The sequence below is a fragment of the Periplaneta americana genome, chromosome 2 (assembly GCF_040183065.1).
Source record: "Periplaneta americana isolate PAMFEO1 chromosome 2, P.americana_PAMFEO1_priV1, whole genome shotgun sequence".
Taxonomy (NCBI): domain Eukaryota; kingdom Metazoa; phylum Arthropoda; class Insecta; order Blattodea; family Blattidae; genus Periplaneta; species Periplaneta americana.
Window position 1 is genome coordinate 218,385,683 of NC_091118.1, and position 22,075 is coordinate 218,407,757.

Sequence of the window (22,075 nt, forward strand, 5' to 3'; positions counted from 1 at the left end):
ATTACCAATCAGTTATAATAAATTAAAATATATTTTACTCACCAAAATATTTGAGAAATCGCTGCTAGCACATGGACAGAGATGATGAGTTTAACATCAGACAATTTACAGGAACTACTGAACAGGCAAAGAACATGTGACGTTTTGTACATGTTGAATTACTCGACTCTTATTGGTAAGAAACTTGTGATGTTTTGTAATTATATGTGAGCACCAAAATAATGCATGCCTAGAGGGGCAAAGAAATTTTTTTTTTTTTTTTTTTTTTTTTTTTTTTTTTTTTTTTTTTGCATGAACACCAACGATATGGTAAATATAGGAGTTCTTATTTTAAGTTCCAGCAAAAAAGAAAACTACGATCAAAACCGAACTGTACATAATTCTGAGTTACGATATGGTCTATACATTCCGAGTATCTTCATTCCTAATCCCACTTATTTCAAAACCTTAAGAGCAGTCCATTCAGTACCTGGAGACTCCTGCAGCTTCACCATCTGCTTGTCAGTGAACTGGGAGCGGTTGTGAATGAGGCTGAAGCAGTGGTTGGTGTTACAGTTGGTGCACAGTGTTGGCTCGGCAATGCGTCCACGGTCGATCTCCACGGCAGTGGTGTATGAGCACACAATGCATTTGAAGAAGGCCTCCCGCATCTCAGGCATTATGTTGGATGTGCGGATCACCATGCCACTGATTGTTATCAGCTGGTCAATGTCTGCAATACAAACACAGCAACGTACCGGTTATTTATAAACAATGATGATATTTTCATATTTCATATTTACACGAACTTATAGTCGGTATGAAATAGCATACACTGTATACTGGAAGACTTCTGCTATCATCTGATGCAAACTTTACTTATTGCACGAATGGTAAGGAAATCATGATGTCTGATTTAGAAGGTAACTTACAAGTAGGAATACTTCTGAACAAAATTGTCAAAGATTTTTTATATATAAATATTTTCTTTACAAAATATAAATACTTAAGAACCAAAATTAAGCCAGAGAGAACTTCAACAAACATTACCAAATGTTGGGTCAGATCTGCTAAACCACAAGTCTTGAAGTATAACTTCAACAAACATTGCCAAATGTTGGATCAGATCTGCTAAACCACAAGTCTTGAAGTATAACTTCAACAAACATTGCCAAATGTTGGGTCAGATCTGCTAAACCACAAGTCTTGAAGTATAACTTCAACAAACATTGCCAAATGTTGGATCAGATCTGCTAAACCACAAGTCTTGAAGTATAACTTCAACAAACATTGCCAAATGTTGGATCAGATCTGCTAAACCACAAGTCTTGAAGTATAACTTCAACAAACATTGCCAAATGTTGGATCAGATCTGCTAAACCACAAGTCTTGAAGTATAACTTCAACAAACATTGCCAAATGTTGGATCAGATCTGCTAAACCACAAGTCTTGAAGTATAACTTCAACAAACATTGCCAAATGTTGGATCAGATCTGCTAAACCACAAGACTTGAAGTATAACTTCAACAAACATTACCAAATGTTGGGTCAGATCTGCTAAACCACAAGACTTGAAGTATAACTTCAACAAACATTACCAAATGTTGGATCAGATCTGCTAAACCACAAGACTTGAAGTATAACTTCAACACTGCTAATCCTATCACTGGCACATTTTCTAACAATGATGAGTGTGCAGATTTCACTACAACAATAATCTTGCAGCTGACTTTTGTTTTTGTTCTTGAGTAATTAAACTGCAACAATGGCCAGTTACAGAGCAAGATGTGTTGCAGGTGGTGCTTGAGATAACTTCTCCTGTTGCAACTTCTTATTGTTGTCGTGATATTTTTAATTTGCATGTGCATAGCTAATATCATTTTGATGCTACATTTCACTAAACACGATATTACAATTTTGTAGGGTGAATCCGATCGTGCGGGTATACAAGAAAGTTATTGGCCCGACAATAAAATCCAATTACAAACCAGAATTTCTTCTTAATGCTGTAAGAGCTGTACAGTCAAGCAAATTAAGTGTCTGAAAAGCTGCGAACAAAATGGTATTGCTTATACCATAATAAATGACCAACTCAAAAATAGGTACAAACATAAAATTGGGGGCCAGACAACACTTAGCAGTAAAGAAGAGAAAAACCTTGCAGGTGTGCTGTGCTGTGCAAGGTGGGGATTTCATTTGAAGAACAAGATACTGTACAGACATACTAAATAGAGAAAAGATTTCAGGACAACTGACCTGGTTTTGAATGTGTAAGAAGTTTTCTTCAAAGAAATAAGGAACTCACTGTCAGAATCGGAGAAAATGTAAAGAGGGCTAGGGCAGCAAATACTCTATCTGCAGTGTCTACCACCAACATTAAGAACTACGACGAAACCAATTTCTGTGATGATTCTGGTCAAGAAAAAGCGATAGCGAAGCGAGGTACTCGACATCTGGAGAGGATAGTAAAACACAGTGCAAAGCATCCCTATGACACTTGGATGGAAGGTGAGGGTTACAGTAGAAATTAAAGTGGCTGGTTTGATCTTGCAAGACTTAACAAAATTCTTTTACCTTATGTAAAGAAGCTGGAGGGACCGAAAATGATAACAGGTGACAATCTGTCCAGCCATCTGTAAATTAAACACGGCTAACTCTACTCATTTGTGCCAGTCAGTTGATGTGGCATTTTTTCGGCTCCTAAAAAGTTCGTAGCGAAGTGTTTTAGATTACTGGAAATCGAAAAACAGAGGCATGGTACCAAAATTTGAAGGGGGCCTTTGAAAATATAGATATGAATTCCCGATCTAATATCATGTCTGGATTCAGGAAAGCAGCAATTGTTCCATTCTGTCCAAATAAAGTCATTGTCCAGATTCCTCAATAATTCAGAAGAAGGATATTGGACAGCACAATTTGAAATGCAACTGAAAAAGGATTGTTTCAATGAATCAATAAATTCAATACTTCGTCTAACAATACATTAACTCCAGGCAAAAGAATTATAGTGTTGATGATGAGGATTCAGTTTCTACTTCCACTTTATCTGATATGAAGAAGAAAACAAAAATGATGAAAATGAAAATGAAGAAACAGGCAAAGGAAAAGAGAAAGATGGGCATGAGCAAACATAGAAAATGACGAAAAGAATGAAGAACGAAATGAAAAATGATTTTGCCATTGTAAAATTCTCAACGAAAAAGCAGAATTGACAGTGTAGGTCAGCGGTACTCATTACATGGCCCACGGTCCCCATGCAGCTTTCAAGGACATTTATTGTGGCTCTTGAAATAATTTTACTTTCATGACATTTACATCCAAATATTAAAATCTAAATTCTAAAAATAAATGTGTCTTTATTGAAATTCTACAAAACTTTGGATAACCCTGTATCATTGCTAACAGTGCAGTGCAGTAGCGCATGTGTTCAACAATGCAATGTATTAAATTTCTATGTTCAGCCTTATTGGTTTTGATGAGGTGTACATTTGTTTGAATTTGTTCATTGTCGTTGGAAGCTTGCAAAATGAAATATACATTTTTCTTAGTTTCTATGAACAAGCAACTGAACACTCGGTTACTGTTATACTGTTGAACAGTTAATTGATAATGGTAAGTTTATTGCAGTGCAGTGTTTAATAATGACTGGTGTTTTTTCGAAAGGAAAAAAAAGAAAACTGGACGAGGAAGGAAGAGTTATTCAAGATAGTTGAGAGCATGATTTTTCTTCATACCTACTAAAAAGGAAGGCAGTGCCATGTGTTTATTATGCAGTAATAATTGAGAAGATGATTTCAAGTACAGAGCATGAGCACTGGCAGGAGGGTGCAAGGGGGTGCATTTGCACCCCCTAGGAAATTAGTATGCTATGCATGAAACTGCGGAAATAGGAAATCATAAATATTTTAAAATATAAAATTTCAAAATCATTTTATTTTCAAATATTTTTTAGTTGGTTATTTAACGATGCTGTATCAGCTGCTAGGTTATTTAGCGTCGATGAGATTGGTGATAACGAGATGGTATTTGGCAAGATGAGGCCAAGGATTCGCCATAGATCACCTGGCATTCACCTTACGGTTGGGGAAAACCTCGGAAAAAATCCAACCAGGTAATCAGCCCAAGCGGGGATCGAACACCAAGCACAACTTCAGACCGACAGGCAAGCGCCTTAACCGACTCAGCCACGCCGGTGGCTTTCAAATATTGAATTTGCAAAAATTACTTACCACCGTACATTTTAATACACATAAATATACAATATTGTTTTGGAAAATCCACTATAAGAAAAGAAAGTTAATTTTGGAATAAGAATTTCAGTCTTCTTGGATGCAGTCCAACTCATTTGTTACATTGTCGATAAATTCGGCGTCTTCTTGCACCCACTTGGCCTTTCGTCACCCACTGCAGATCGATTCCAAGTTTTGATGCGACGTAACATATTAAATGAGCGTTCGATGGCACATGTTGTCGCCAGAAGAGTTAGACCAATTTTTATAGCCTCTGCTGCAGACGGGTAAAATGATGTTGCTTCTCAAATCAGATCTGCATACTCAATCAGGGTTGTTGGCTCATACTAAGTGGTAGCTTCAGCGATAACATTCGGTACGTAGAGACTATTTGTTTTTTTGCAACAGCTAGAAATGACATTTTATCTAATTTCTTCATTTCATCTTGATGGAGCTGCATAAACGAAAATGCTTTCTCATGCATATGAGAGAGATGATCTCTCACAGAACAAATAATAGAGTCCAAGTAAGGGATAAAGATTGCTCTTCTGAAGAAATCTTCTACATTTTCAGAAGGATGGTTCGACCTCTGTATTTTCCAACCACTCGAGGGAATTTTAATTCAACACCTGGTTCTTCGCAAACTGTTGTGCTTTCTCATAGATGTTATGTTATGTTACGTTTTATTTAACGACGCTCGCAACTGCAGTGGTTATATCAGCATCGCCGGATGTGCCGGAATTTTGTCCCGCAGGAGTTCTTTTACATGCCAGTAAATCTACTGACATGAGCCTGTCACATTTAAGCACACTTAAATGCCACCGACCTGGCCCGGGATCGAACCCGCAACCTTGGGCATAGAAGGCCAGCGCTATACCAACTTGCCAACCAGGTTTCTCATAGATGGTTTTGAACTCTGTTGGGGCATTATCGCGAGTTAGTTTTGCTATGTGGTCGTTTACATCCATTACGTTCATGTTCACTTGTTGAAGCTGATTGCATACAGGTTTTCAAGTTTGGAGGAATAAGCAGCAATCACTAGAAGGGTCACAATATAAGTCAAATTTGTTGCAGTCCTGTACAATTGATAAGCTTTGTTACGTATCTTCGAGTTCATTGCGTTCTCTGAAAGTTCTTTCAAAGTTTTTACAGTGGTCAGAAACTCCTCAGAAAAGAATCTGATACTTTTGTATTTTGCCGACCAGTGCATTTCACAAAAAAGAATATTGGGAATCATATTCCGCTGTGAAGTAAAAAAAATTATGATTTCTTGTGTCGTCCCAGAAGTATTTGTCACTTCACTGACATCATTAAGATCATTGATGACCAGATTATTTGGCTAGCACAGTGAAAAACCAGCACAATAGGATATTTATCATTAATTAGTTTCTGAGCTCTACTAATATGCCCAGTCACTGCAGCACAGCCACCATACCCTTCTCCAACTAGCTTGTTTAAATCTAAATGATAATTTTCCAAACACAGCACAATGATTTCTGAAATCGATTTTGAATCTCGATTTTGGAGTGGCACATAATCAAAGAATTCCTCACAAATTATAAGTTTCTTCTTTTCTTGATCACATTCACAGTGCAAATAGCAAACACTGATGAACAATTGCTCTGTATCGCTGATAGCAGTCTCATCAGAAAAAGAGATGAATGTTTTACCTCTTCACTTATTTTTTAGTACATCAGCACAAGTTTCAATTAATTCATTTTGGATCTGATGTGATATGTACAAATAGTTTTTTTGCTTCCTATTCCAAATGTTCCTTTAAAACTCTGTCTCCGAATTCCATTCTAAAATGCAACAGATCAGTAAAAAGAGAGCTCTCATTCCTTTTCCCACGAAGTGGAAGATCATGCTTCCTGCAAAAAAATTACATGATAGACCGAAGTTTCACTCCGTTCTCTTCAACTTCCTTGTGATATGCAGAATGCAAAGCTTCGTGAACACTGACTTGTTTTCTGTCCATAACATTGCGAAAACTTCTGGAATGCGCAAACGCACCACAATGCCACTGGCTTGTCACATGAGCTTGTGCAACTTCGTGAAACTTATGATATAGTAACTTTAATACAAAACAAAACTTTTGTATTTTGCCGACCAGTAACTTTTATACAAACAACAATAATCACTTTCTATAATTTATTGAATGTAAACACTCCCGTGAACAGTGGGGTTTCCACTCCACACAGTAACACAGTATTCGTTATTACACTCCACAGACGACAATGACAATTTACTTGGATTATTGAGAACAACAATGTAATGTTCAAAAGCACTATTTACAAATCAGAACTGTCAGTTCTCAGTTCACAGTTCGTTTGCCTTGGCTAGTTCTTCTAGCTCAGTCACTCGAGTTCACAGTATCTCGAACCCCAGACCTTCAGAGACCATCCACTGAACTTCGAACTCAGGTCCCCCAACTGCGGTCCACTGCACTCAAACTCAGGACTTCGGCTCCCACAGTTACGGTCACACTCAAGTCGAACTCTGGTCTCGAAGCTGGCTTCACTGCTATACAAGACTGCCTTGCTGTCCAAAAGTAGCAACGACTGCAACTAACTAACTAACTAACTAACTAACTAATTAACTAACTCAAGTTCACTCGCGTGTCGTATTTATAACTAAACCATAGTTTCGGGAGAGTACGATGCTGGAAATTTCTACAGATGTCCAGAAGATGGCGCTTCTCGAATTCTCTGGATTTCTCCCCTCAGTCGCAGGCGCATTACTTCCCCCTCTCTGCCGCAGTCGCCGTCTCTCCTCTCCTCTCTACGCCACAGCACATGCCCCAGGAAGCAGATGTGCGCGCAACTTCATTTGCTGCGCCGAGCCACAGCCGACCTTGCCCTCCTTCTGCCGGTCGTGAGATCGTTTCCTGGCTGTCACAATATTTAAAGCAAGGGGAGACAATAAATTGTCCTTGAGCCGGAGGTCGAAACAATATACATACTCGACAAAGAGGTCCTTTAGCAATAGCTGAGTAAGCTATCAGCTATTCAGATCGAAATGCCCGTTTTGTTGCGTCCACGTCATTTTTCAAATTGTATGTTTGACTTGGAGCCCATGACTTCTTTAATAATTTTAGGCGAATTTCATCATTAGCAGGAGAATTCGAATTCAAATATAACTCAATGTCCAATTTGTCCAATTGTCGATAGGATCGATTAACACTCGAATCCGAATGGAGAGCAGGTTATTCAATTGTAGTATTTGTAGTTGTAGAGTTGAAACGTGGTTGAAACAGTTAGTTGTTCTTGCTAACTATCCCCACCCCTACTGGTTGGTACTTGGAGCTGGAATTGCAATGCGTGTTGTAGAAGTATTATCAGTCTTTTGTTTTTTACACAAAAAGACCCTTATGTCACTCATCTTACTCGATTCAATTTCATTAATTTTATTCCTACTTATCACTGAAACGGCATACGCGCATAAATATTCACACACTGCTTGTGTATCTCCAGTACTGAACTATTGTTTATATTAAACAGAGAGAACAGTCTCTATTAGTAGGTAACCACTCAGATTTCCGCTATGAATGCATTGAAAAAAATATACAGGGTGTGATGAGGATCAAGGTGGCCGTGCTATAATGGCTAATATTTAGTGTGGCAAATTCAAATGCTCTAACCTTAAATTACTGATCTTGGATATATTGTACTTTTTTGTGTGCTGTCCACACCCCCTTGGAATTAGTTCTGCTGGCACCCATGGTACAGAGCGATTCATCAGAGTAATAGAAATGAGTGTCGCATGAACTTCAAGCTTTGCCATTAATTGAGTTATATTCTATTTTATAAGTTAATATACATTGCATGCTGCACCACACTCAACATTTTTGCACCAGCTGTCACTGTTTTGGACCAAAGATTATTGGGTATGAGCCCGTGAATCTGACATGGAGCTTCTATTGTTGGAGTGAAGTTGTTGAGGATCCTGGTTACAATACCAATGAGAACTGTAGAACCAGAAAGGTGTTTTGTCACTAAAAAAATCGATAAAAGCTTTTTAAGAAATGCCATGTCATAGGGACGCCTCACTGCTCTTGCAACAGTTCAAGGTTATAAACGATTTTATTTTAATAGGCATTACAATACCGTGCATTCAAATTTTTACAGCAAGTATCGAAAACTTGGTGTAGTGTGCATATAAAATTTTGTATCTTTTTGGATGAACATATATTTGTGACATTACTTTCAGCAAGATAAAGTTCATCAAGGGTAAACATAGATCTCGTCTCACCAATGTGAACTTGGAAAACCTGCTGAGGATATCCGTCACAAATCAACCAGCTCATGTTGACCAAATTGTGCAGGAGAGCAGCAGAGTTCGACATTCAACTTCACAGCAGTAGTCTACATAACTGTAAGTTATCTTAAAATTATGTAATCATAATAATATAAAACAGTTAACTATTAATATAAAAATCAACGAAAGTGATCAGTAATGAACGTAATAAGGCTGTGTGTTACCAAGTTTGAAATTTGGTGCGGCTTTCCAACAGAAGCTGTTTCTTATATACCACTGGTGTAGATGATGGCACACATGATATGACTTTAATAAGGAAAAGTTGCTAATAGGAAAGTTTATTTGTCTTTCCAGAAATTTAAGATTCTATTGACGTGGTAAAAACACAAATTGTTCGGAAGGTTGTGTCAGATTATGGGACGCATGGTACATATGCATATGTATTAATAATTATGACTATCATTGGTGCTAATTTAAGGCAGGAATTATACATGTAATGTCAATAGTTTATTTGAGAGATTTTGTACAGAATTTGTGTTAAGAGAATCAATAAGGGGGATTTTTATACATAATACATATTGTACGAGGTTAAAAGTTAAATTGTACTTAAATTTGATGTACTTTAATGAAACACAAAATAGTGATTGATTTCACCCACTGGCAGTCTGAATCCAATAGATTAAGGAAAATAAATATGTGATCAGATTCATCCCAACTTATAATAGATGAAATTATAAACTAAATTAAAATATAAACATATTATTCTCAAGGGTCAATGAAACTAAGTTCAAATTATGCAAATCTAGTCTTTCAGGTAAGGCTCCCTGTAAAGCAGATTTGAATAATTTCAAGGGAAAAATTGTTCCGGGGCGGGTATTGGGAGCCTTACCTGAAAGACTAGATTTGCATAATATATATGTCACTGTGTACGTTAACAGAAAACCACAATTCCAAGTCACACAGAGTTTGTGTGCACTCGATGTGGGTCTCTGGCGTTTCGTCAGCCCACGCGAGTTGTGTGGATATAAAGGGAAAAGTTGAGACGGTGTCGGGTGGAGTTCCCGGGTAGCTCAGTTGGCAGAGCGCTGGTACGTTCAACCAGAGGTCTCGGGATCGATACCCGGCCTTGGAACAATTTTTCCCTTGAAATTATTCTAAGTTCAAATTGACATTATGCTATAACAATTTTAATTGGTATGTATCTAAAAAAGACAGAAATTCTTTTATTGGATTCACCCACTTTACTGTATCTTTTAAGATTAAATACAGCAAAGGTGAGATTTATAAAAAGAAAAAGAAAAGATTACCAAAAAAAAAAAAAATGTTAAATCTAAAGGAGAAATGAAAGAGAGCATAAAGAATACCATGGGAAAGATAGACGAAATTAACAGAAGTCTACCAATTAGGAGGGTGAGATAGAGTTTCACACTTTCTTGGCCTCGGCACTAGATTGAGGTGATGGGATCAACACCGCATTTACCCTGGTACTCATTTTGATAGGAGGCTGAGTGAACCCCAGGGCCATTCTGGCAACAAGAGAAATCCAGTTACCACCCAGACTGACCTTTCAGTTGCTCAATAGTGAAAAGATTACTAGTTCAAAACATTTAACTTCACAACTATGTTCATTTTTGTATTTTGTGAGCAGAGAGAATGAACAGTCAGGCAGTTCTGCAGCAGTACTTCGATTATGTTATGTATGTTCCTTCCTAGACCTCAACATTTCTGTCTCTCAAAAAGAACATGAGCATTTGATTTTTTCTTTCTTCACCTCACGTAACTCGCAGGCATTTGCAAGTCGCACGCACACACCAAAAATATACAAAAACACATACACTTGTTGCAGACAGTATTTGTATTAAAACATAATTACATTTTTATGTTTATTCTACAACAGTATTCTTTAAAGGTATAATTTTTTTAAACCAATGGCAAGTACTTGACTTGAGTCACATACCCAAGTGCCTCCAAGTGCACCACCTTGAAGGTGTTGGTCTTGGTACACTATAGGAGACGAACTATGAAACAAAGGATTATGATAATGATTATTGGATCACTGGTGAAATGCCAGTAGGGGAAACGGGAGTACCCCACAAAAACCTGCCACCAAACACAGTCTTTGTCCACCACAAATTCCAGATGGACTGCCAGGATTCGAACCTAGGTTACCAACTTGGAAAGTCGATGCTCCAGTTGTTCAGCTAACGATGCAATGTGATGTCATGTGATCTTGAAATACTGGTTTAGTTTTAAAATATGAGCTTTTCATAAAAAAAGTACGTATTATATTTTCTCTTCCTAATACAAATCATGTTCAAAGCAATACGCCCACAGTCAACACTCACCCTCAGGATTCAGTGATCTCATATTCTTTGTCTTCTGCGCATTGAAAGGTCGTACTTGGATCTGATGGTCGAGCACAGCAGCAGGATAACGCTCGAAGAACATCTCATTAATTGCCATATCAAATGTCGGAATCACTTCTTGTGGATAGCAGACCAGTTGGCGATAGAGGTCAGGATCATATGACTCCAGATGTGCGCAGTTCACGTTCAGGAACGGCTCCTCCAGCATGTGGATCTGTTGCACATCAAATCATATCTGCCACACATTTCAATACATCAAATTTAAGCATCAGAGTGCATTCTCGCCTCTCCTCCACAAAAAAAAAAGTAAATAGTATGCATTTCATCTTTTTATTTTTGTAATCCATACTTTTTTTTTTTTTTTTTTTTTTTACATAACTGAAGGCTGTGAAGTTAAGAATTATGGCTTGATTCAGAAACACGCAGAGTCTGACTGCAATCTTGACTCTGAATATTAAGGATATACTATCAATTTCGTATGGGATGCATTTTAGCAACATAGTGTGGGAATAATGTCGTTAAGTGGCAAGTATTATTAGTTTGTAATTTTATAACTGAATTTAAAACAACATGACAGTAGTATGCAGTTCTTTTAAATTTGGTGGGAACAAAACTAATCAAATTCACGTATAGAAGAGATATAACCTGAACTTTTTCAATTATTGTCTTCAAATTAATAACTGGGATTGTTACAAGTAGCTACGTCATGAAGCCTGAAACTTCTCATAACTACTTTTGCCACTGTACAATTTGACATTTGTCAACAGAACATTGTACATTGCATAGTAATCATATTGCAAATTTTTTCCTCGAGTGTCCCATGAAGCTCTTAACGATACACTAGAACAGATCTCTTGGCTGAAATTTGCACTATAGAAGAAAAATCATACACAATATTGCTTGTAACAATGTGTTTGGACTCAGACTGAGCTTCTTTGCATCAGAATAAATAATAAATCAACAAAAGTTCGATTCTATTTGCTGGACCGCAATGCTTGAACTTGGGAGGGAAGACAGCTTACAAGCTTCTAATTCTTTGCTCACAAGTGACGGTGCAAACAGGGTCTCACACAAAATGAGAAGCATGCTGTCCACTGTTAAGTTTGTCATGCTGGAGCAGAAGTCCCTTGGAAAGGACTTGTCCCCCGTCAGTGTTTTCCACCACATTAAACCTCAACCAGCACCTTTGGATCAAATGTTTCCTCTTTCACGGCCTAGTAATACCTTAGTTGCATATTAGATGGCATTTGAGGTGTACAACTGAATTCCTTATAGATACTGAAACCTATGACCTGTATTCCAGCATCGGAGTGTTGGGTTAAATATATACAACAATAACATTCTTGTAGCAATGTAGATTCCTTTGATCTGATACTGATATATCTTTTGTTGATAGTTTAGAGATATTAATTGAAAAGTACAAAGAAAATCACAGTGGAAACAATAACTCACACAAATATCACAACAAAATGACAAGAACAGTTATTGCTCTGCTCAGCATGGGAAATTTAGTAATGGACAGGATTCTACCCATTTTGTTGCGGCCTTTGGGGGAGTTACTGTTTCCATTGTAATTTCCTTGTGTAAGTATCTTATTCTCACTGCTAACTTGAGTATTTAAGCAGTCAAGATACACATCAAAGGAACATAACCCACATGCTGAGTAGTCAGCAACATGGATCCATCCCATACTTCATGGTTGGTTGCTCGCTAATGCTCTTCCATGTGCCTTTCTTGTAATGACAGATCCGTAGCTGTTAAATTCTTACCATTCTTGAGGTGTTTCATATCCTCCTACTGTTATATTTTTTACAAAGTTACACAACACAGAACTGCACGCATTGTATTCTTCACCTGACATAATTAGGAACATTAAATCCAGATGTTTGAGATGGGTGGGGCATGTAGCACATATGGGCGAATCCAGAAATGCATATAGAGTATTAGTTGGGAGGCCGGAGAGAAAAAGACCTTTAGGGAGGCCGAGACGTAGATGGGAGGATAATATTAAAATGGATTTGAGGGAGGTGGGATATGATGATAGAGACTGGATTAATCTTGCTCAGGATAGGGACCAATGGCAGGCTTATGTGAGGGCGGCAATGAACCTCCGGGTTCCTTAAAAGCCAGTAAGTAAGGAAGTAAGTAAACAATTAGGAGTAGGAAAAATATTTATTATATATAGATGGGCAGCCAAACAATCACGTCCTGCATATAATTGAAAAAGTGTGAAGCCTTCATTTGTGGACATTCTGAAATTCAATTTTTACTGTTTGATAAAATATTATTATTATTACTTTCCAATGGCGAGAAATGACTTTCAAATCATTTTCTCTCTACCTTCTCATTACAACCTAACAAGGTCCTCAGTTTGTTGTGCATTTGGGTTTAAGGCTGGGCAGAATAGAAGGTGTTGTTTGTCCATGATTTGGTCAAGGTTGTTGCACAAAAAACATAAAAAATATTCATTGATTCACACACGCCCGCCCCTACAACTGACAAATGAAAATGGCAGAATTCAAGATCAGCACGAACAACAGCAGTTCGTAGGACACTGAAGATGACACAGCACTGGTGCCAAAACGGGCCTAAGGAACATAACCTGTTTTAAATTTAAACTTTTAACGTGTTGACTAATACAATTTTAAGTTTTTAAAATATATTCCATTCCTTATTTACAGTCTCGTATATTATTTTTCATGTTTTTCTTGTTGGGTGGTTTTCTTAATTATTACTTTTGAGGAATGAAACAACACAGTTGAATTTGTAATATGAGCTGTCAAGTGCAAAACTCGCCTTATCCAGAATTAAAAAAAAAGAGTTACATATGGAATGTTGTACTTCTTGCAGCTCTCTAACTACTGGCATAGTCAGTTTGTGCAAATCTTGTCTAATTCCTCTTCCACAGAGCTCAGAAAACTACCAAATGCAAAACTGTCCATATCCATAACGGTTTTTTTTATTTTCTGACAAATCACTTTACCTGGATAAGGCGAGTTTTGCATTTGATAGCCTCATATATTGGATCATTGGGCCTTATTTTTGCTAAGGAATCTGCTATTTCATTACCAAGAATTTCAGTGTGAAGGAATCCATTACAAAACCATTGCTTTGTGACGAGACTGCAAGCATTTGATACTTTGGCAATTGTAGCACTGCAAGTGTTTTCCTTACATATTGGTGACAAATCCCTTCACAGTTGTAGCACTGCAAGCGTTTCCCTTACATATTGGTGACAAATCCCTTCACAGTTGTAGCACTGCAAGCGTTTCCCTTACATATTGGTGAAAAATCCCTTCACAGTTGTAGCACTGCAAGTGTTTCCCTTACATATTGGTGACAAATCCCTTCACAGTTGTAGCACTGCAAGCGTTTCCCTTACATATTGGTGACAAATCCCTTCACAGTTGTAGCACTGCAAGCGTTTCCCTTACATATTGGTGACAAATCCCTTCACAGTTGTAGCACTGCAAGTGTTTCCCTTACATATTGGTGACAAATCCCTTCACAGTTGTAGCACTGCAAGCGTTTCCCTTACATATTGGTGACAAATCCCTTCACAGTTGTAGCACTGCAAGCGTTTCCCTTACATATTGGTGACAAATCCCTTCACAGTTGTAGCACTGCAAGTGTTTCCCTTACATATTGGTGACAAATCCCTTCACAGTTGTAGCACTGCAAGCGTTTCCCTTACATATTGGTGACAAATCTCTTCACAGTTGTAGCACTGCAAGCGTTTCCCTTACACATTCATGACAAATCCCTTCACAGTTGTAGCACTGCAAGTGTTTCCCTTACATATTGGTGACAAATCCCTTCACAGTTGTAGCACTGCAAGCGTTTCCCTTATACATTCGTGACAAATCCCTTCACAGTTGTAGCACTGTAAGTGTTTCCCTTACATATTGGTGACAAATACCTTCACAGTTGTAGCACTGCAAGTGTTTCCCTTACATATTGGTGACAAATACCTTCACAGTTGTAGCACTGCAAGTGTTTCCCTTACATATTGGTGACAAATCCCTTCACAGTTGTAGCACTGCAAGTGTTTCCCTTACATATTGGTGACAAATCCCTTCACAGTTGTAGCACTGCAAGCGTTTCCCTTACACATTCGTGACAAATCCCTTCACAGTTGTAGCACTGTAAGTGTTTCCCTTACATATTGGTGACAAATACCTTCACAGTTGTAGCACTGCAAGTGTTTCCCTTACATATTGGTGACAAATACCTTCACAGTTGTAGCACTGCAAGTGTTTCCCTTACATATTGGTGACAAATCCCTTCACAGTTGTAGCACTGCAAGCGTTTCCCTTACACATTCGTGACAAATCCCTTCACAGTTGTAGCACTGCAAGTGTTTCCCTCGCATATATTCGTGACAAATCCCTTCAGAGTTGTAGCACTGCAAATGTTTCCCTCGCATATATTCGTGACAAATCCCTTCACAGTTGTAGCACTGCAAGTGTTTCCCTCGCATATATTCGTGACAAATCCCTTCAGAGTTGTAGCACTGCAAGCGTTTCCCTTACACATTCGTGACAAATCCCTTCACAGTTGTAGCACTGCAAGTGTTTCCCTCGCATATATTCGTGACAAATCCCTTCAGAGTTGTAGCACTGCAAGCGTTTCCCTTACACATTCGTGACAAATCCCTTCACAGTTGTAGCACTGCAAGTGTTTCCCTCGCATATATTCGTGACAAATCCCTTCAGAGTTGTAGCACTGCAAGCGTTTCCCTTACACATTCGTGACAAATCCCTTCACAGTTGTAGCACTGCAAGTGTTTCCCTCGCATATATTCGTGACAAATCCCTTCAGAGTTGTAGCACTGCAAGCGTTTCCCTTACACATTCGTGACAAATCCCTTCACAGTTGTAGCACTGCAAGTGTTTCCCTCGCATATATTCGTGACAAATCCCTTCAGAGTTGTAGCACTGCAAATGTTTCCCTCGCATATATTCGTGACAAATCCCTTCACAGTTGTAGCACTGCAAGTGTTTCCCTCGCACATTCGTGACAAATCCCTTCAAAGACACGACACTGCAAATATCTTCCCTGCACAATGATGACAAATTCCTTTCACAGTTGAAGCATGACACTTCTGCAATTGTATTTTTTGTTGTAAGTGTAGATAGAGGGAAACAGTAATTTTAAACAGCTCCACTTAAAGCACTGAATTATTTAATTTTTCCTGATAACTTTCCTCATTTTCCCATAACCCAAAACAGAGATCCAAAAGTAATCATAATAGACTCCTTATTTTCAACTGTGTACCTCGTACTATAGTCATGTCACTGTTATTTCTAGCGTTACTCCTACTTTTTGCTTGCTCCTTAGGAAGTGAAGGCTCAATAAAGTCCAGGTAGGTAGTATCATTCGCCATTTTTGTTCTCTCGTTGATAAAATATCAGACGAGGAATCTATTTGCCACACCGTTAAACATCACCATGTTGTAGCTCCTATGATAATACATCAAACGCACTGTAATTGAGCAAATAATTGAATGGCAAATAATGTCCTCGTATACATTCTGCAAATGCCATCGAAAGAATAAAAATGGCGGGCGATTGTATAATGTATTTATCGAGCCTTAGTTAGTGCATAACATCAACAACAGCGAATGACAAGATGCACACGTTTAAATGTAGCTGACTTGCAACATGATTGGCTACCAGAAATAAGAGCGATGGGACTTTAGTGACATCATTGCACACATTAGCAAGATCATGAATCATGTTCCCATTCTTTTCCATCAGAGACTCCCTAATTGTTATCAGAGCAAAGCTAGGCCTAGTCACATAATTTTTCCTTAATTATTTTCGTTCACAAATTAATATTTTTTTTTTTGCAGCAAATCTAAAACTTTACTCTTACAATGGAAGTTCCATGTCAGATTCATTGGCTCAAACCCAATTATCTTGGGTACAAAACAATAACAGCTGGTGCAAAAATGTCGAATGTGGTGCAGCATGCAATATATAACTTATAAAATAAAATATAACTCAATTAATGGCAATGCTTGAAGTTCATGCGACACTCCTTTCTATTACTCTGATGAATTGCTCTGCTTGAAATCAATACTGCGTTCCTGTGACATGGCATTTCTTAAAAAGCTTTTATAGATTTTTAGTGACAAAACACCTTTCTGGTTCTACAGTTCTCATTGGTATTGTAACCAGGATCCTCAAGGACTTTGTTAATGTAAACCAAGGTTTGCGCTCTCCGAGCCAGCTCACAGCTCAAGAGCGGAATGCAGATATTAGCTGCGCTCTGTATAAGGGTGGACTGGAAGAAGGGGTGATCTCGTACAAAATATACACAAATAGGAAGTACTATTACGAGTGTTTATGAAATGAATTCCCGTTCAGTGTTTGCAAAACTATCTTGGACTATTATTAATTAATAAAGAAATATTTATTTTACAGAAATAATAGAAATTCTATAGCTACTCAAATGTACAATATCATTTTGTTATATTTTTATTTATCAGTACATCAAAACGAGGTTTTATGCTGTTGGCAGCTGAAAGGAACAGCAGCCTAATGATCGTAATGAAACATCAGTTACAGATGTTCGATGCCTGCCTTTATTAAAGTTGGTTATAGAAAACAGTTGTTCACAAATATAAATGTTGAGCCAAACATAGCAATCATTTTCACAGCCAGCCTGTGTAGTCGTGGATATTATTGCTAATGTTTAGTCTTGTAAAACTCAACCAGGCTAGTAGTATTATTCAAACGATTTTTAGCCCTTAGGTCACATTGAAGATTAATAAGTTCGAGCTGTAAATCGTTAAATGTTACGTTCCGTCTTTTCGATTCCTCCACACTGTACTGTAGCAGTAGGTAAGCAACGTGAAACAGTTACTGAGAATAGGCCTACACACTGCACTCCACTAGACAGCTGAGTGGTCGTTTCCCTCTCCTCTACCTATAGCAAGTCTATGTCATTCTGATGTATGGTCCTCTCCGTTTCGGCGAGCGGTAAACATGGCTCTCCCGCTCCGAGGGAGTGCGTGCGCTCATTGAGCGCTGTTTGTGCAGGTGTGGTATAAACTGTTGTATGAAACAGCACCATCAGTGTTTCTGAAGTCTTTTCCCTCATACAGAACAGTCAGATCTCTCTTCAAACTATTATTTTATAGTGTGGGATAATTTCGAACAACAGCTTGAAGTTGGCAGAGTTTAACAATGATGAGCCTCTCGCATGATTCATTCACACTCTAATCTGTCTGAGGGCCATTAATGAGACAGCATTTAAGTAGTTTAATATCAAAGACGGACATCTATCGTCTCCATAGTTTCGATCTATAGGCAATTTTTTTGTTTCACAGTGTTCTTTGTAATATTTAGCACAATTTATTTTATAAATGTAGTGTTAGAGTTTGCATATGGTTTCACTATAACTGGAAAGAGCATGAAAAATTGTATAAAAATTCAGAGCTAACTAATTTCGATCTGAGGTCAGATGTCCGCCTTTGATATTAAGCTACTCATTTCTTGCCTTTATTGCACCAGTCGATCTTGCTGGTAACTGGTTGTACGAAATGTCAACATAACATATGGCATTATTTTGCAGAAAAACATCAGCCAATAAATTCTCCACCTTCCAAGTAACATGCAGTCCAACAGCTCCATAACAAGTCTTGTTGCATGACATTTTCTCGTGTTTCAAGTTCTCCTCGTTTTCTAGAACCACAATGACAATTCTTGATTTAAAATTCTACCTGGTCACAGAACAGCTAGGAATTCCATAAGCTACAACCGACTAATAATGAGCAACGTTGTGGTGATCTTGAAAAGAGGCAGGAAAAGTCGACAAATTCAGAAAAATAATCTGTGAAACCGCTCATTCCAAGATTAAGTTCAAAGTCTTTCAATTTTGCTTGTTGCACCACTCACACAGTACAGTTGCATCATTAAAAGAAGTCTGTGTAAATATTTTGTGTAGTTCATCTTTGAATAGTGGATTCACTTCATTTAAGATGCAGCTTAAAAAATCTCCGAGATCTTGACACATCCTTCTTCTCATAATAAAATACCAATGTTAAATGTGATTGTTCAGGTGTCTGTAGCTTCGTATGACATTGAAATAAAGTATGCTTCCTTCATTATTATTTCAAGATATACTTCCAACATGCAGTGCAACAATTTATTCTGAATGTTTTTGAGTCCCTTTAAATACTTGCTTCAAATCCACGTGTTCCTTCACACCACTGTCTATATCATCATGTTGCTGCCAGAAGTACTGAGAGTCACCATATTATGCATGTGTTTAACATTATCTTGTATGCTAAGATGGCCCAGATCAGTTACTGTTACTACTGAGAAGACAGGGAAAACAGAAAAAAAAAGGTTCCTCACCTATCAATCACATATCCAATTTTTATCGTACACTTTGCTCTTGGATCTTCTACTGTAGACACAGTTATTCTCGTGTTTGACCTTTTCATTTATGTTATATCAGGTATGTATTTTCCTAACACTCTCTTCAGTTCTTTCTTCCATACTTCCAGAGAAGGAATTATTTACTGTACTGTCTAGTAATTTCATATTAGTTCAATTAAAAGAATGACATTTCAAAAATACTTTCACAAACAACATTAAAAAAAAGTATCCACTTAGGAAGTATCAAGCAGTCTCCAGAGACATGTGCAGAGCTACACAAAGCTGATTCTCGTGGTAGCTCTCTGACTAAGGCGTGAATTGCCAATAATGACATCTAGCAACCTTGCTTTATACCACATGACAAAAGATCTAGAGATTTCGATGTATTATGAAGGTAGCTATGACACAGTAGCACATAGGGCAGTTGCCCTGGTCCAGTAGCAGTAGACTGTAAGAAATACTCTAGTCTACGATGAAGTCCGTTATTGTGTCTCTGTTAGAGCAAGTGGAAAATTTCATGATCCCAGAAGTCTGTAATCATGGACAATACAACAAACCTGATACTTTGTATCATTTACTGACACCGACTTTTCAGTGGCCATTACTGCTTTCTTAACAAATCTGAGGTTAAAAAGTGCTAGTATCAGTAAAAGCAGGATTGTCAGTTTCCATTACTACAAAATAACAATACTGTTTTCTTAACAAATCTGACAGTGAGGTTAAAAAGTGCTACTATCAACAAAAGCAGTATTATCAGTTGCCATCACTGCAAAATACCAATACTGCTTTCTTAACAAATTTGACAATGAGGTTAAAAAATGCTAGTATAAGCAAAAGCAGGATTGTCAGTTCTCATCACTCTACAGCTACATTCAAGTTTCAACAAAAATGATATCAGTTTCTGTTTACCTCTTGGAGCTTCTGCAAGTAAAGGGGCTCATTCATGTTCATATCCTCCATCCGCTCGTCCTCTTCGGCATGTGGGTCCACAAACCTGAGCACGAACTTCTTGAACTTCTCCTTGCACTGGCTCACTATCACGTTGGTGCCCCACACAACGAGCTGTGGCACTTGCTGGTCAGTCTCCGACGACACTCCCACAGCACTGTGATCGCCATCTGAAGGCTCCACCTTCAAGCAAACAGATTACTCTACAAACTGCCTGCCTCAGAAACAAACAATTCAATTTTATTCACTATGATTTGCTCAAAATGTATCATGTGTGTCGATTATCACTTTAATACTGCAGAACTCATTGATACAAATAAAACGAGTGTAGCTGCTCTCGATGCCGAGATATTACTGAGAGTGGCTGGAGAGCATGGTTAATTTTATACATAACATTAGCATTCAGCTGTGGCTCATAGTGTTGTTACAGTGAGCATTTGAAATTCTGCTATTTTATTGTTTCACCACAGGTCATAATTGGTGCTGGGAAAGATGCATTCTACTTACCACATCAGAGTTGACATTCACTTGGCGAATTCGACGGTCAGTTCTTATATCTGGTCGCATGCGAATTGGAGTGCCTCTGATCCCTGAATGAGGGGTACGGATTGAAGTCAAGGATCCTGGAGTTCCATAGTTAAGCGGAGAGCTGAGGTCAATTTCACTCATACCTGGTGAACAACGAAATAACACAGTGCCAAATGATGCATCACAACTCACACCCAGACATTTGATAAACTGCAGCAGCAGACAAAAGTTATCATGATTGCCTCGAGGATTTAAACGCGGCTGAGAGTAATACAACCTTCATCGAGGTGGTGGTAGTGACAATAATAATAGTGATAGTTGTAGTGGTAATAGTGGTAGTTGAACATGGTGAATGAAAACAAAATTTCAAGTAACACTGCTGCAATTAAAGTTTGTAAACGTTGCAAAATAAGACTGTTCTGGGTTGCAAGTGTGTTGTATGTTAAATATATTAATATCACTAATTAGTAATGTCTCTGTGTGTTGTGAAGTATATAAACAGTTATTATTATTATTGGATCAAAAAGTGGACTGTAATGTTTTTAATCACATTATTCAACAGAAGACTGCCTTATTCACGAGAAGTGACAAGATAACCCTACTCGAACATACTGTTAACAGTGACGTGCAGTCCACCCAAGCACGGCTTGGGCAGCACTGATTGATTATAAGAATCACGATATCTACGTAAATCCATGATTAAATGTTCTGTTTATTTAATCATAAAGTCCTGAAACGTTTCTAAATACGTTTTGTTAACTGCAAGTGGCATCATGGGGCATATACAATGCACATACTGCGGTCCCAAGCTGGCAGCAGCGCTGAATGCAGGTTAGCATGGAAGTTGCCATGACAACCCACGTCATCATAACTGAAGAGTCCACTGCAAGAATGATGGATGTCATTTGGAATACATTTTGCAGGAGAAGCAATTGAAAGTTTGAAATGCTTAGCGCTCAAAGCTTAACTGTGATTTTCCGATCATTACTGGACAATGACTATCAGTGTTAATGTCATATAACTCTGTATGTACATTCTATATGTCTTAAGCTATGCATTGACAGTCTTGGTTCATTTTCGACAAGAAAGTGACATCCATCATTCTTGCAGTGGACTCTTCAACTTCTAACCAATGAGGGACGCCTCACGAGACTGTAGTAAATACATAATACCCCAAGCAGCCGGTAGCCTGCCTGGACTGGCTGTGTGTGTGAAGTCGAATGAGTGTAAAACATACTGTTTCTCTCGCATTTGTTTGTACCGGTACTTTGTAGTTACATTGTGTGCGTGTATATAAGTGCAATAAAAAGTTTTGATTATGTCTGGTGATAATAATAATTTAATTCAGCAACAAGAGCTAAATACAGTAATTTAACT

At 38.0% G+C, this 22,075-nt stretch overlaps 1 protein-coding gene across 4 annotated transcripts in view; it reads right to left on the reverse strand.

Annotated features, from left to right (window-relative positions):
- dpa (disc proliferation abnormal) overlaps nt 1–22,075 on the reverse strand; it is a 63,793-nt gene that overhangs the window by 29,821 nt on the left and 11,897 nt on the right. For all 4 annotated transcript variants that reach the window (XM_069819591.1, XM_069819588.1, XM_069819587.1 and 1 more), the window contains exons 4-7: nt 20,678–20,841; nt 20,132–20,353; nt 10,812–11,046; nt 470–712 (exon numbers count right to left, since the gene is read on the reverse strand). In XM_069819591.1, the coding sequence (XP_069675692.1) occupies nt 470–712; nt 10,812–11,046; nt 20,132–20,353; nt 20,678–20,841 (864 nt within the window). The remainder of the gene's footprint in view (nt 1–469; nt 713–10,811; nt 11,047–20,131; nt 20,354–20,677; nt 20,842–22,075) is intronic.